The sequence below is a fragment of the Solanum dulcamara genome, chromosome 10 (genome assembly GCF_947179165.1).
Source record: "Solanum dulcamara chromosome 10, daSolDulc1.2, whole genome shotgun sequence".
Lineage (NCBI taxonomy): Eukaryota > Viridiplantae > Streptophyta > Magnoliopsida > Solanales > Solanaceae > Solanum > Solanum dulcamara.
The window spans coordinates 7,144,114-7,159,903 of NC_077246.1; the positions used below are offsets into that span (position 1 = coordinate 7,144,114).

General features: G+C 34.7%; 1 protein-coding gene across 1 annotated transcript; it reads left to right on the forward strand.

Moving 5' to 3' along the window:
- Window positions 1-969: 969 nt before the first annotated feature.
- On the forward strand, window positions 970-14,772 carry LOC129870315 (uncharacterized). Its single transcript, XM_055945049.1, has 12 exons — window positions 970-1,323; window positions 2,486-2,550; window positions 3,134-3,232; window positions 3,661-3,793; window positions 5,020-5,079; window positions 6,532-6,591; window positions 7,485-7,607; window positions 10,904-10,975; window positions 11,049-11,186; window positions 11,543-11,698; window positions 12,804-12,911; window positions 14,460-14,772. The coding sequence occupies exons 1-12, from the start codon at window positions 1,099-1,101 to the stop codon at window positions 14,493-14,495; spliced, it is 1,275 nt and encodes a 424-aa protein (XP_055801024.1). The 5' UTR covers window positions 970-1,098; the 3' UTR covers window positions 14,496-14,772.
- The last annotated feature ends 1,018 nt before the right edge of the window (window positions 14,773-15,790 follow it).

Consider the following 15,790-nt stretch of genomic DNA (forward strand, 5'->3'; position numbering starts at 1 on the left):
CACCTTTGTCCTATTTCGACCACCTCTCTCTTTATGTATTCGTATTTCAGAATGTATCTGAAATATATATGATATCATAGATGCATATATTAATGTGATTCACTTGTATTTGTGATATATAGACTATCTTACTCGCCTCTCTTCATATTTTAGTGTATCTGATAGCAAAAAGTACATATATTTAGATGTATCTGATTTGTAATCTAGTATGAAATTATTAACAAGTGAGATAATATGTAATTATTTCAAACTATAGAGAAAAATAGTATGTTTGTATACACATAATAGAAATGTTTGTATATATTATGTAGTTTTTCTTTGATGCTAGCATCTAAGAAAGTGAGAAAATAAAAAGGAAAAACTACATAATTACATATACTTTACTACCATATTTACTATTATTATATATACTTTTAAAAATATCATGTATCTCACTACTAATTAATAGTTCCTATCACATATTGAGGAAGATACACTTAGATACATGTATTTTTCTACCAGATACACTAAAATAAGAGAGAGGCGCGCGAGATAGGGAAGGAGGCGAGTGAGATTCGTATGTTTCCCTGAAATATGCGAATCATACTAAATACATGTATCTATATGTATATAACGTGATTCACATGAGTATTTGAGATATCAGATATATGTGAGAGTAGCGAGCGGGATTTGTTATGTATTTCAAATATATGCGAATACAATTTGGATACAATGTATCTAGACCAAACTCAGATATATACGAGAGTAGCGAGTAAGATTTGTTATGTATTTCAAATACATGCGAATACACTTTGGATACAATATATCTAAAATAAATTACACTTAATTTTAATCTCATATATCCACATGTATTTGAGCGTATCTTAATATATCCGTTCATATAAAAATATGCTAAATATGTAATATTACAAATTGAAGTGTAGTTTAGCGTGATTTACGTAAGTTCTCCTACTAAAAAATACAAACCAAAATCTAAAAACTACACGACCCAACCCCAAATCCTATCCCTATACAACCAACCCAGCTTGAAATACGTCTATCTCCCACTTTATCCTTTTCATCTTCTTCTTCCTTTTCAACTAGTTGAATGTTCCAGCAATGTCTCGAGGTACCGATCGGTTACTAAAGAATTTGAAGCAATTCACTGACCTTCAGTACAAATACTTCACTAGCCGCTATGGACAGCAACTCATTGACATATTCGAATTTCCAATAAAGCTTGTTCTCTCACCTATTACGCTTGCTTATGACATCGCCGGCTCCGCCCCGAGGGGTTTTGGTGTACCTGAATTCATCTCTAAGCTGTCTTATTCTACCATCTTTGTAAGCCCACCGCACTTTATTGAACTGCCAGCGTTTTTTTTACTTAATGGGTTGTTATGTGTTTGTTTATATGTCACTGAGAGGCTGTAAATGGGACAGTCTGTTTGTTTGAATTTCTGAACTGGGTCTGCAAGTTTATGTTCATGTTTCACTGAAAAGGCCTCGAATGGGAAAGCTAATTGTCAGTGTTTCCTGAACTGGGTCGTTAAATGTTTGTTCATATGTTATTGAGAGACCATGAATGGGACAGTCTATTTGTTAACATTTCTGAACTGGGTCAACAGATTTACGTTCATGTTTCACTGAAAGGCCTTGAATGGGGGAGCCAATTGTCGGTGTTTTATGAACTGGGGTGTTAATTAGTTGTTCATATGTCACTGTAAGCTCACCACACTTTCTTTTCCGTAACTGGAGAGCCATAATTGTCTGCATTTCTGAAATGGGTCGTTGAGAGACCATGAATGGCACAGTCTACTTGTTAGAATTTCTGAAGTGGGTCTTCAAATGTATGTTCATGTGTCTCTTTGAAGGGGCCTCGAATGGGGAAGTGAATTGTCAGTGTTTTCTGAACTGGGGCGTTATATGTTTGTTCATATGTCACTGAGAGGCTATGAATGGGGAAATCTAGTTGTCGTTTTCTTTTCTTTTTTAATTTCTGAATTGGGTATTCAACTGGTTCGCTCATATGTCAACTGTGAGGCCATGAATTGGAGAGTTTACTTCTTTTTTTTTTGCGTTTTTCAGAATTGTGTCTTTAAATGTTTGTTCATATATCACTAGGAGCCCATGAATAGGAAGTGTTTTTCAGTATTCCATGGACAGAGTGCCCATTTGGATTGGCTTATTTTAAGTGTTTTTAAGCCAAAACAACGCATAAGCACTTTTGGAGTGTTTGGGTAAATAAAAAAGGTTCTTATAAGCACTTAGTTTTAAACCAAAATGGTAAAAATAACCCAAATGTCATAAGTTAGAATTTCTAACTTTTGGCTTTTGTCTTATAAGTCAAAAGCTAAAAGCCAATCCAAACAGGCTCTGAGTCTTCAAGTATTTGTTAATATGTAAGAGAGGTCGTGGCCTGAAATTAGTACAAGGACTTTTAAGCTGAAAATGTTTGTTCAATGAAGGTTTCTCCTAACAGAGATATTTGGTGGTTTTACTGCAGGTGGTGGCTACTCTGGGTACTTATGACATTGCAATGGAGCTAGGAAAGAAGGTGATCAGCCAGAGGTGCCCTTATAGTCTCAGCTCAATCTGATTTATTTCTTACTTTTCGTTCAATGTGAAAATGGGTCAAATTTAGAATTTATATTCCTGAAGTTGATGAGAAAATGGGTCAAATTTAGAATTTATATTCCTGAAGTTGAAATGTCTTATATTAGAAATAATGAAATTGATAAATTGTCCATGTCAAAAGTTTTGTTTTTTGCTGATTCATGCCCATTGTATATAAAAGGGCATCAAAAGATTTATAAAGGTATTGGGGCCACTCCATCCATTACCTTAAGGAATAGGTTTGGATGCTCACGTTCTTTCATAAGTTTGGTGTGCCAATTCATGTTTTACTTTACAATTGACTATGAGCTTGAAAGATATCAGACATTTGTTTTCTGTGTTCATTGGTGGTCTCGATGTCCTTGTGCAAAAGCTGATGTGGTAATCACAAATTGAAGTGAAAGCCAGAGAGCATCTTATTTATCCCTACTGAGGGGAAGCTGAAATGCTTTTCAAATTTATAGTCAACTGACACGGCTTGATATGGAAGGTGATGACATATGTAGTTGAAATAAGATGCTTGATTCATTAACTGCAGGGACTGCCGGACATGCAGTGGATGGCAGGCATTGCAATGCACAATGTGCAAAGGTTCAGGCAAGGTGCATTACCAAGTGAAAAACTATACATTGAAAAGGTAGGTAATCATTGATAGACTTGTGCTCTTGCTGTTAAAATGAACATCTTCTTCACATTTTATGTATTAATCCAATTTCTAGAATAATATTGTGGTCTTTGTCATATTCTAAATTGCATACTCTTAAAAGATACACCAAGGTGCTATTACCCCTTCTTCTTCCCCGTCCTATGTGACTGTTAACAGCATATTCTAGTCTTCAGCTTTTTTATCTCGGATTCGGCAGTGACAGTAGCTCGTGTAATTGCAGTTGGTAGCTCATCAAGGCGTCACCATCATCATGTTGGTGTACCAAGCCACCTTCTTCTTGTTTTATGTTATTAATCATCGTAGTTGTAAAAAAACAAAAAATACTCTAGGGACAGGAAGATAATGTCAAACACACTGAATATTTATGTCTATTTAAAGCTTCCAAACTACTGCTACAGGGGAGAAAAGGCAACAGCTGAATCCATTGCTGATGCGATAGCTGATAACAGAGCTGAGTTGGTGCACCTTCCTTCCACAGTGGACCTTCACTTGCCACTGCCATCTAAAGATTGCCCCAGTTGTGATGGATCGGTAAGAACTGTTTTGGGAAGTTTTTCAATTTTCATAATATAGCTTAGGGGCTGAAATGAACTGAGTAAGTCATTCTGGTAGTTTTTTGGCTTGAGAAACTATCCCAAATGCTAAAGTAAAGAAAATAGAGTTTCATTCGTTATGGCAAGCCAAGTTGAGAATAGGGCTTATTGAATAAGTATAGCCAAGCCTAACCAGAAATCAACTTGGCTCATGTTAGTTATGTGACATGTAAATGTATTTTCATTCAGTGTTGTCAAAGGCTCGCCTGAAGCTCGCAAAAGCCCTGAAATGAGGCACAAAACACACTGAGCACTTTGCCTCGCTTAGTGGGCTTTATTGTCGTCATCGAGGCTCCAAGGCATACTTCTCCCTACCAATGAGTGTTATCCTGAAGAGGCAACACTAAACAATTGATATTTCACTTTATCTTAATTTCTTTGTCCATTGATTTGTTATTCATGCTTAGAATTATTTGTCTTTGACTACACATATATTATTGTATATTGTCTTTACGCTTTATTTGCACTTTGCGCTTAAATATCCAAGGGACCTTAAAGCTTTTTTGTGCTTTTCACCTATGATAACACTGTTTTCATTTGATTTAAACTGTATTTAACCATGCTTCTACTAGGTAAAAGGTAATATTTTTCCGTTAGATGTTGACTTCGAAGACGAATTTAAGCACCTAAGTTCAATCACTTAGGTAAATAGGTTGAATCCTGCAAAAGAATCATAGCCCTAGCTCATGAAGATAGGTTTCAGATAACCTAGAACTAGAGGAATCCATAGCCCTAGCTCATGGAGATAGTTTTCAGATAACCTAGAACTAGCCTTTATCTGTAGCCTGATTTGAGCTTTGATATCACCTCGAATATGCACGATGAAAATCTAGCACACCTGAGTAGACTTGGAGCTATCCCATTATTCAGTATCTTGTTAAAAAGAGGCTGTTTTGATACTATATCAATGAATTTGAATGATGCTTACATTTCATCTAGTATGTTATGAGTTAAGAACTTTATTTCTTTCTTGCACTCACCAGCTTCATTATTTTGTTTACTTGGATTTGTGTCAATTGTGTTAAAGATGGATGCAGTCATTATGCTTCACAGTGATCTTTCATATTCACCTATGCCTGGTCTTAACTCTTAAGTAAGAACTGTTCTCCAAACTTTTTGAAACTTTAGCAATGGCTGTTGCTAATGATACCACTTATTCTGCAGGGTGTGATGAAATGCCCGGAATGCAAAGACAAGCTGCAAATAAGGATATCTGCAGATGATGTGAGTTCTATCCGGTCTTTCCTGTTCTTTGTTCCGTTTTCTTTTCTATTGTTTAAAAACCACTGAGAATTATTTTTTTAATTATGCTAATATATTTACCATTGAGAATTATTTTCTTACATCATGCTAATATATTGGGTACCATTTTAGAATTATAACTGCAGCGGCTTAGTGGTCAATGAAGTGGCAAACTGCAAACCTTAAAACTGTAGTTCAAATTCCCATAGAGGCAAAAAACACTATATGCTTTTTCCCCCATCTTCCCAATCCTTGACAGACTGAGTTATCAGGTACTATTCTTGTGAGAGGTATCCGTCGGAATAGTCGCGGTGTAGAAGCTGGCCCGGATGCTACCGTTATTAAAAAAAAAAAAGGAAGAAGAATTTTAATGGCAGTGAATTTTACTTCTCAAAATTTATTAAATGCAACTTCCTTATCTTTTCATTTTCTAGTCATTTTGTAGAAACAATGTGATATTTTGATAATATGTCTGACACTGTTTAGAATTCTAGTCATAACCCTTTCTTACTCATACTAAGACTTAGTGACTGTGAAAACCCGCAACCTCTGCTTCCATAAATGGAGTGTTTATCTTGACAAAATATTCAACTTGTTTCTCTCATCCATTTTATCTGCCTCTAAATAATGTAACAATGTATGAACAAGAAGCAGCGTCTATGCCAAGGAACACTGCAGAAGTCCTAGCATGTTGGAATAGGAATGGGAATTAGTCAGGACACAAGGAGATATGGAAGATTGTCCCTGCCTACATCTAGTGGACAATTTGGAGGGAGAGAAATCAGAAATGTTTTGAGAACAAGAGTATTCCCTTCCAAAGCCTAAAAATGAACTGTTTAGCAACCTTATACTTTTGGTGTATCCATACTGTACCTAAGGACCCCGGGGAGATTACCCTATTTTTAGATAGTTTGTGAGGGACTAGGTGATAGATCTTTTCTGCCGGTCCCTATATACTTTTGATGTAATTACTACAGGAGCACACTATTGATTACTTCTTTGTTTATAATACCAGTTAACCTTCTCAAAAAAAAAGAAGCAGCGTCTCTGCTTAATTTCTTTCCAGTGATAGTTGTTCATTTAAAAGGTTTCTCTGGGCATAAATCTGTTCCACTATATTGATTAACGCCGTTGAAATGGAGTATGGAAAAATATAGGTATCTGTAAACAAGAGGAAGTAGTCAGCAACAAGTCACAAAAATGCATCCATGGGGAAAACCTAAGAATCTAGTGAACCAGGAATAGTTTTCTACACTCTGAGTATGGAAAAGAGGAAGGGCAAATAAAATGAGAGCTAGATAATGTCCTTTTTTCCCATTTGGATTCTTGATGCCATGGATTTCAACTCTAGGGAGAATTTATTTTCCTCCTTTTCTTTCAATTTTGATTTACTTATAGTTATTCTCATGTCTGTGTTATCTTTCAATGTTACAGATTATGGAGCCTCCTTGGAAAGCTTATAATATCATGAGAAAGATGGATTATCCTTACGAGGCTAGTGCTATGTCATCCCTGTTTCTATTTTGTCGCAATGGGTTACTGCTTACTATAATATGGGGGTGGGGGCTTCTCTTGCATCTCATACATCATTGCTTGATTTATATATTTTTTGGTCAATATGTCAAAGGATGAGAAGAAAGATTCTCATGCTGTCGGGAGGTGGGAAAAGGATGGTAAAATAAAGAAGAGTTGATTTCCTTCCTATTTTTTATTTTGAAACTGGGTTCAAAGGAAATTTGTTTCTTCTTTCTAGCTACTTTCCTTTTATATGACAAGCCAAACTTGGGAGAGAAAAGTCTCAATTTGTCTTCATTGCCAATTTCCCAATAGCTGTTAGTGATCATCCTATTCACCAGATTAGGGTAGAATGCTAGTTCATAGTCTTGTTTTTCTTCTCTATTCATAGGCGTAGTAGTGCATTACGATCTCTTGCGCTGTGAATTCTGATTTCTGTTATTTATGTTATTATTTATTACTTTCTATGCTTTGATTACTCTATTGAACCTGTGACGCTATCATTATTTATTTAATCGTTATTTGTTATTTGTATTTATTTATTTGTATTTATTTGTTATCTATTCGTTATTTGTTTGTTGTTTTTCTCATAAAGCTTTTAATTTCCTATTCTTATGCATTTATGCATTTATGCTTTTACTGAGCCGAGGGTCTCTAGGAAACAACCGTCCTACCTTGGTAGGAGTAAGGTCTGCGTACATTCTACCCTCCCCAGACCCCATGTTGTGGGATTTCACTGGGTTGTTGTTGTTGTTGTTGTTGTTGTATTGTATCTGTGTCACTTCTCAAATATTTTCTATAAAAAGAGTCAAGTATAAGAAGCCCCTTACAACTTTGCGCGTTATCATTTTCCCTATTATTTACTGTTGCAGCATATTGTTGATAGTATGAAGGACCCCAGCATTGCTGCATTTTGGTTGCTTACCTTGCCTCAGATTGTGGGTGGATTTGAATATGATGATGATGTCAAGAAGAAGATTTGGTGGCAATACAAGGTTTACTTTATCTTCTGGTTATCAAAAACTGCTTTTTTCCTTATGATTCATAATTGCTTTGTTATTTTGAGAATGTTGAGCCTTTTACTGAGCCCATAATACAGGCTTAAATGTCTGTAAATTTTGAACTCTATTATTGCTCACATTGAAACACGAAACAAAAAGAAGAGGCAAACTCTATATTAATCAGATAAATATTCTCACCCTATTTCAAGTGCACACACCAGAAACAAACTTGAACTGATTAGCAGCCTGTTTAACTTTGATAAATATGGAAGTAACTCACATCAGTAAAGGATGAGATGCTCAAATAAAAGGAAGAAACTCATAATTGAATTCTACTTCCTAATGCTGCTCCTCCTGGTATTGCACCAGAGAATTTCTAAGTAACCAATTAGTCCTGCCAAAATCTGAAGTAGACCTTTTCTATTTTCTTCGTCTGGCTTCCTATATCCCTAATGCTAAAAAAAAGTTTGCAAGATTGGAAGAGATAACACAAAACTCAATTTATTTCTATTACTAACAAAAACTTGAGATGCAATTCACTCTAATGGTGGAATGAAGTTTGTCCACAAGTATTCACTGGAAATTTCTGAACTTAGCAATAAGGTTGAAAGTAATCTATGAAATCTTCTCAAAATCTCCCAAGTTCAAATCATGTCATTTCATTTGGTTTCCTTTTTTAATGCTCAAAAGTATATTTTGGAATCAGCTTAAACATCAAGAGAGTTCATCATCTAGTATGTGAATCTAGGAGTTGTACATGGAGCTACATACCTACGCCCTGTGGTAATGCTATTCCCTCCATTCTAGTTTCTGTGGCAACGTTTCGTTTTAGTTTGTTTCCTAAAAGAATGACAACTTTCTAAATTAGGAAACGATTGAAGTTATACTTCCAATTTTACCCTTAATGAGAAGATTTTATAGCCACACATGTTATGAAATGTTTAAAACCTGTTTCCTAAAAGAATGACAACTTTCTAAATTAGGAAACGATTGAAGTTATACTTCCAATTTTACCCTTAATGAGAAGATTTTATAGCCACACATATGTTATGAAATGTTTAAAACCACAGGCTTCAAAAGCCTTATAACCACACAAATCTTAGATGTTGTAACTTGATTGTGATCATAGGTTTATAAGATCTTCCTCTCTTTCTTAAACTCCGTTCCTATTCAAACTCTGCCACATAATTGAACGTCGGAGCTCAATTTTGTGCTGTTTGATTTTCAATGATGTGTGACAAGAATGTGCCACCAAAATTTAAGGGCAAGTTCTACAAAGTGGTGGTTAGACCGGCTATGCTGTATGGGGCGGAGTGTTGGCCAGTTAAGACTTCTCACATTCAAAAGATGAAAGTTGCTGAGATGAGAATGCTGAGATGGATGTGTGGGCACACCAAGAGCGACAGGATTAGAAATGAGGCTATTCGGGACAAGGTAGGAGTGGCCTCGGTGGAAGACAAAATGCGGGAAATACGACTGAGATGGTATGGACATGTGAAGAGGAGAGACACAGATGCCCCAGTGCGGAGGTGTGAGAGGCTGGCCATGGATGGTTACAGAAGAGGTAGGGGTAGGCCGAAGAAGTATTGGGGAGAGGTGATTAGACAGGACATGACGCAGTTACAGCTTACGGAGGACATGACCTTAGATAGGAGGGTGTGGAGGACCCACATTAGGATAGAAGGCTAGTTCATAGTCTCGTTATTCTTCTCTATTCATAGGTGTAGTAGTGCATTACGATCTCTTGCGCTTTGACTTCTGATTTCTGTTATTTCTGTTATTATTTATTACTTTTTATGCTTTGATTACTCAATTTTACCTGTGACGTTTTCATTATTTATTTAATCGTTATTTGTTATTAGTCTTTATTTATTTGTATTTATTTGTCATCTATTCGTTATTTGTTTGTTGTTTTTCTCATAAAGCTTTTAATTTTCTATTCTTATCTAACATTTTTTTTTATGCATTTATGCTTTTACTGAGCCGAGGGTCTCCAGGAAACAGCCGTCCTACCTTGGTAGGAGTAAGGTCTGCGTACATTCTACCCTCCCCAGACCCCATGTTGTGGGATTTCACTGGGTTGTTGTTGTTGTTGTTGTCATATTCTTTTTCTTTCTGTGGAAACATGCCTCATCTAAGTTCACTCTGGTAAAAATTGAACCTCATCTAAGTTCACTCTGGTAAAAATTGAACCTCATCTAAGTTCACTCTGGTAAAAATTGAACAATGATATATTGGTAAGGAACAGTGGCGGAACCACGCGTAAAGAAGGAGTCCAGTTTTTGTAAATTGAATCTCTTTTATCCAAAAATTACTCTATGCAATAGGAGGTCACGGGTTCAAGCCTTGAAAACAACCTCTGGCAGAAATGCAAGGTAAGGCTGCGTACAATAGACCCTTGTGGTCGGGCCCTTTCCCGGATCCTGCGCATAGCGGGAGCTTAAGTGCATCGGGCTGCCCTAATAGGATATAAGCAATATTTCTGCGTATGTATAATTTTTTTGAATCCCTGGGAAAAAAAGTATCCAGTGTAGTGGAAAAAGTAGATAATTTTTTTTTTCATTTTTTGACTCTTTGTTAAAAGTTCATGGCTCCGTCAATGGCAAAGATGTTCATGTTTCGTAATCATATATGTTCTATTCAGATGATTATTTTATCTCAAATTTCTTATGCAAAGATTAACTGTGGTAGAGTTTCAACTTAAGTCACTAGTCAGCCTTATCCTATTGCTGGGTTTGGATACAGTAAGTCAGGAACCCGTTTGCTCCATTCAGCTCTATTTACAAACATCCACCACTCAGTGTTAAGTAATGAGGTGTTCTATTGACGTCTGCTGTTTTTCTCGTCCTCTTCCCTTCTTTAAGGATTAATGTATCATAATTCTCTTCAATCTGCATTATCAAAGTTCTTTTATCTATGGCGGAATCTCACTATACGAGTCTTATACAATTGGCAGTGACATTCAGAGAAAAAACTATTTTGACTGTTAAACTCATTGAAGAAGATGACTTTTCAGTTTTCGCCTATGATTATAATGAAGTTCTGAAGTTGTCTTCTTGTTAGAAATTAGCATTTTAACAAGTAAAATATATTGACAAAAGACAACATATAGATCCAATCGATCCAAACTAAATTCACTGGCATCTCTTTTTATGAAAAATAACAGATGACATAGATTGCCTTTTTTTATTTCATCTTTTACCTATTTGAGGGTTTCACACAATCTGGAAGTCTAGAACACTTGGGAGCCAGATTTCGCTGATAGCTTATGTTGTCTTGTTGCATTCCAGGAATCTATGCAATATGATCAACTTCGAGATGTGGTGGCCAAGAGAAAACCTGGATGGGAGTATTTGCAAGAAGTATGACATTTTTTTGTGGTAAATATGTCTCAATAATATCCAGATCAACTTTCTTGACTATATTATCTTACAGGCCTTGGTCTCTATTGATCCAGTCCGAGCTAGGGAAGATCCTGTTATTGTGAAGAACATCCCTTACTTCAAGGCCAAGAAAGCTCTGGAGGCAGAAGTCATGAAGCTTGACCCTCCGCCACGTCCTCAAAATTGGGGGGTGTGTTTTATCTTTGCTAGACTTTTCTACTATTTCTGGTTATATTCTTGTTTAAATGCCTGCTAATTTTTGGAAATATGTTAGAATTTTATCTTGGAGTTATTGTGAATAACCTTTGTACATTAGATGGCTTGTTTTTGCAACAAAGTCCCCTTAAAGAAGCTAGCAAAAGACGGGAAAGTTCTGCTTCTGTTGGCTGTCTTAAGTGTGTATTTAAATTTCCTCCGGGTCAATAGTTTTAAGTGATTAATTTGGAAGGTTAGCGTGTTCTTGATTTGTCAGGAAATTCTCTCTTGCTCTTCTATCATTATTGGTTTTTTTTCCTTATTCATATGGGGTAATACAATTATTTGCAGGAGTTGAAACTTCCATTAAACGCATCTTCTTGGAGTGAAAAGGACCTGAAAGACCCCAAAAAACTCTATGAGATGACAGTTCTTCTTAATGCACAGAGAGAAATTTCTGAAAAGATGCTGGATGCTCAGTGGGAAGCGAAGTGGAGAGAAGAAAAGGTTGGTCTATCAGAGATTTTTTTTCCTGAAATGTCAGTAGAAAGTAGAGAGAACTTCTAATATTTTCTATTTTTATTTTGTTCAATTTCGGACTGGAATGAATTTAAATGGAGAAACATGGTTACTGAGGATTTATATAACCGACCCCAACTTGTTTAAGACTAAGGCATACTTGCTGTTCGTCTAGATATGAAGGGGAAAAAATGTCATGGGTTTCTGATTATTTTTTCACCCTGTTCATCTGCACAAATTTAGCCTTCTCCCATAAACATGGACACTCTTGTTTCCCTAATGATTTTACTGGTAAAATTGCTAGGATAGAATTTGATGTCTTGTTCAATCACAGAAGCACGCAAAAAAACAAATTAGATGTATGGCTCCAGTTTCATATATTTTTTTTTCAAAGATCAATATTAGATATATGTGGCTTCTGAATTTTTTATACCCACTGTTTGCTTTGGTTTTTTGCTGACCTTGTAAAGTGTCAATGTTTTACATAGCGACTTTACTGAAGTACAAATTTTCATTCTTGTGCCTGCTAGTATGTGCTTTCAAGTTTGAACTGGTTAAGCATTTTCCTGATAATCAATGTTTCTTTTGCCTCAGATTGAATGACTTCATTTCCAGGAATGTAATATTTCTGCTGTTCAACTTATTTCTTCTTCTAGGAAAGTATTCAAAAGTTTTAAGTGTGTGACAAACTCCAAGACAACTTGTGGTGCAATATATTATGAATTGGCACCTTAACTAAATGATATTCAAGCAAAAGTCTTGACTATCTCCTTCAAAGTTATTATCTGTAATATGTAGATTCTTGAACTTCATGAAAACAATTTTAAGAGCGTTCTAGACACGCAGTCCTTTAAAGTCATATCTCTGGAATGCAGATGACTGACAATGCTGTATGTGTGGTACCTTTCTCTGGCATCTGAAGCATGCATCTTGATCCATATTTTTCGTGTGGGTAGTTGGTGTCTACAATTTGATTGAACTAACAATTATTTCATATATTTTCCCTATATCTTTTGTCGGGCAAATAAACATCTATATTACTGATATTAGTTGCTGATATGTTCTCCTCTGTGATCATCTGTTTATATCTCAGCTTAACAAAATGTTGGAGGAGAAGGTCCGACCATACATTCAGAATATCGACAATACTGTACTTCCTCAACCTATTGTTATGGAATCAGAAAGGAATCAGGATCAAAAGGTACTTTTGTCTCTTCGGGAAATAAATGGATCTGTTTATATTTGTTGGTTTTTTTTAGATTGAAGTGAAATCAAGTAAAGAAAAGCCTGAAATGCATGACGCATTAACAAAATAAATAAGTTGACTTGATAAGTGTGATGGTAACAGTGTCCTATCCCACCAAACAATCACTTCAGATTCAGATTTCCTTAAGACACTGGAAGTAATGCTTTTAAAGATCGGTTTGCAATAATGGAAGAAGTATACACCAGCACTTCATTTGGTGCTACACATGAATGCAAATTGACTAGCACTTCATTTGGTGCTACACATGAATGCAAAAATTTAAATTGGACTGTATCTTCAAACATTAAGTTGATTAATATGCTTCATCTACAAATCCATCAGGGGATTGGTTTTAGGATTACTTAAAAATCTGTAGTGGTCACTTCTCACATTTATGGCTTGCTTGGCCAAGTTTCTAAAATCAACTTATTTTGAAAAATGTTTTTTTCAAAAATGCTTTCAAAAAAGTATTTTTGGGAGAAGCCGTTTGTGTTTGACTAATCAATTGCACTTTTGAGCAATAATTAGTGTTTGATCAAACTTTTTAAAAGTGTTTTTAAGTGTATTTTCTCAAAAGTGTTTTTCAAAAAAGTATTTTTGGGATTTTTTTTTAGCTTCTGAAAGAATAGTTTCTGGTACTCTATAAAAACACTTGTTTTCTCCCAAAAGATTGTCCAAATCTCCCAAAAGATTGTCCAAACACCTCACTTTATTTAAAATAAACATTTTTGACCTCCCAAAAGCTTGGCCAAACATGCTACTCCATTACTCTTGTTACTTTTCCAACAATAAGTAGATGGTGCTAAGCAGTGTTGTCATTAAAAGCCACCGCTTTGTTGCTTAACGATGAAGTGCCACCGCTTTGTAGCTTAAAGCGATGAAGTGATGCAAATCAAGGGTATTATCGCTTCATGGGTGAAGCTTTGCTTTAGAAAAGTTTGCATTCAGACAATAGTGTGCACAAAGGGTCGTTTGGTAGTTGGTTAGAGTTATGCATGTATTAGTAATGTAGGGATTAATTATGAGGGAATCTATGTATTATTTTATACAAGTATTAGTTATGCAATAATTAGTTATCCATGTATTAGTTATTCCATCTTCTATCTTGCGTAAAATAATACATAGATTTCTTCATAACTTATATATGTATTAATTATGCATGTTTCTAAATTGTCAACCAAATGTCTTATTAATTTTATACATGAATAAAATATTTCCTGTGATTACAATGAGGAACAATCTCTTCTTTTGAATCTCAATTTTGAGTTGGCTTAACCTTGGCATTATTGTTGACTAAATCTCGGCATTACTGTTATATTGGATGCCCAAATAAGTAGGGATTCATATAACTGACCCTAACTTGATTGGAATTAAGGCTAAGCTGTTGTTTTCTAAAATCATTGATCTTTTATATTTTTGATTTCTCGTAAATTGTGCCCTTCACTTGTCATTTTTTGTCATCCGAAAGCAGTCACTTTAAGAATATATTAACTTTATGTGCAGAAAAAGCATGGACGAAGGAGATGGTGGTTGTTCTGATTGTGTTTGGCACTTAGCCAGTACAATTGTTGCTAGACTCTTGGGAACTCTAATGCTCATAGCAGCTTTTGTGTAGATTGCACCATTTTCTTTTTAGTTTTCCTGCCCCCTTTATGTTCTTCTATTCAAGTGTTTGTTGTACGTAGCAGAGAGAAGTCAACCCCCCCCCCCCTTCCATTTATCTTTATGTTACCATACAAAACAACAAATGTTTGCAGAAGATTATTAAGATTCAACAAGTGATTGAAGAGACTCAATTCACAGAAGTTGTTCCGTAGTTGTTTGAAGAAATAGTTAGATGATTATAGAAGTTGTCTCAACAACTACTGAAGTTGTTCGACAATTGTGTTTAGTTGTTGGTCAACTGATTTGTTATTAGAACGAATAACGTAATAGTGGAGCAACTTATTAATGGTTGGAACAAATAGTTAAACAATTATAAAACTTATCAATCACAAATCATATTTAAGGAAAATTACCAATACATATATATTAGGGATAATTTTAAATATATACAATAAATTAATTAGTTTACAGCAAATATAGTTATGTTTTGTTTATTCATGAATAAAATTTGTATTATATGAGTTTTATAAATTATTATCCATGAATAAAATTTGTATTATATGAGTTTTATTAATTATTTTCGCTAATATGTATTAAAATTGTATTATAAGTGTTCAGTGAAAAAAATTTATTATTGCTATAAATGGTAAATATTTTCTTAATATAGTTCATTTATGTAAATTTCTCAATTTCAATTCCGAGCTCATTTTATTCATTTTGTTGACAGTCTTAAATCACATTTTAAACATATGAGAAATATCTTTTTAGGTGAAAGGAATCCTAATTCTCAAAATAATTGGTCGTTACAATTATTTTTACAAATTGACCCCAGAAAAGATAAATTAAAAATTAGAGAAATTAAAAAGGTAAAAATATTTTTTATTTTATTTTTAAAAATGCCACATGGAGATATATCGATAACATAAAATACACAATTTTTTGTTTAATCATCTTCTTTTAGTTTATATTGTATGATTTCCTCCATTACTGACCGATCTGGTGGTCTATCAAAGCATACACATAATAAATTAAATAAGATGTACAATTGAAAATCATGGAAAGTAATAACAAAGTACAATGACAATCTGTAATTTATTTCACCATATACTTAATTACAAAAATCATCTTCAATGATGGTATACAGTATAGTTTAAACAACAGAAAGGGAAATAAAACACTTAAAAAGTTAATTATCTCCTTGTTGTTGGTAATCTTCTTAATATATTATT

Bases quoted from the DNA above. Each gene is read 5' to 3' on its own strand.
- LOC129870315 (XM_055945049.1), top strand. From the start codon at position 1,099: ATGTCTCGAGGTACCGATCGGTTACTAAAGAATTTGAAGCAATTCACT. The intron at 2,551-3,133 runs GTGCCCTTATAG...CATTAACTGCAG, and splicing joins AAGAAGGTGATCAGCCAGAG to GGACTGCCGGACATGCAGTG. The intron at 10,976-11,048 runs GTATGACATTTT...ATTATCTTACAG, and splicing joins GATGGGAGTATTTGCAAGAA to GCCTTGGTCTCTATTGATCC.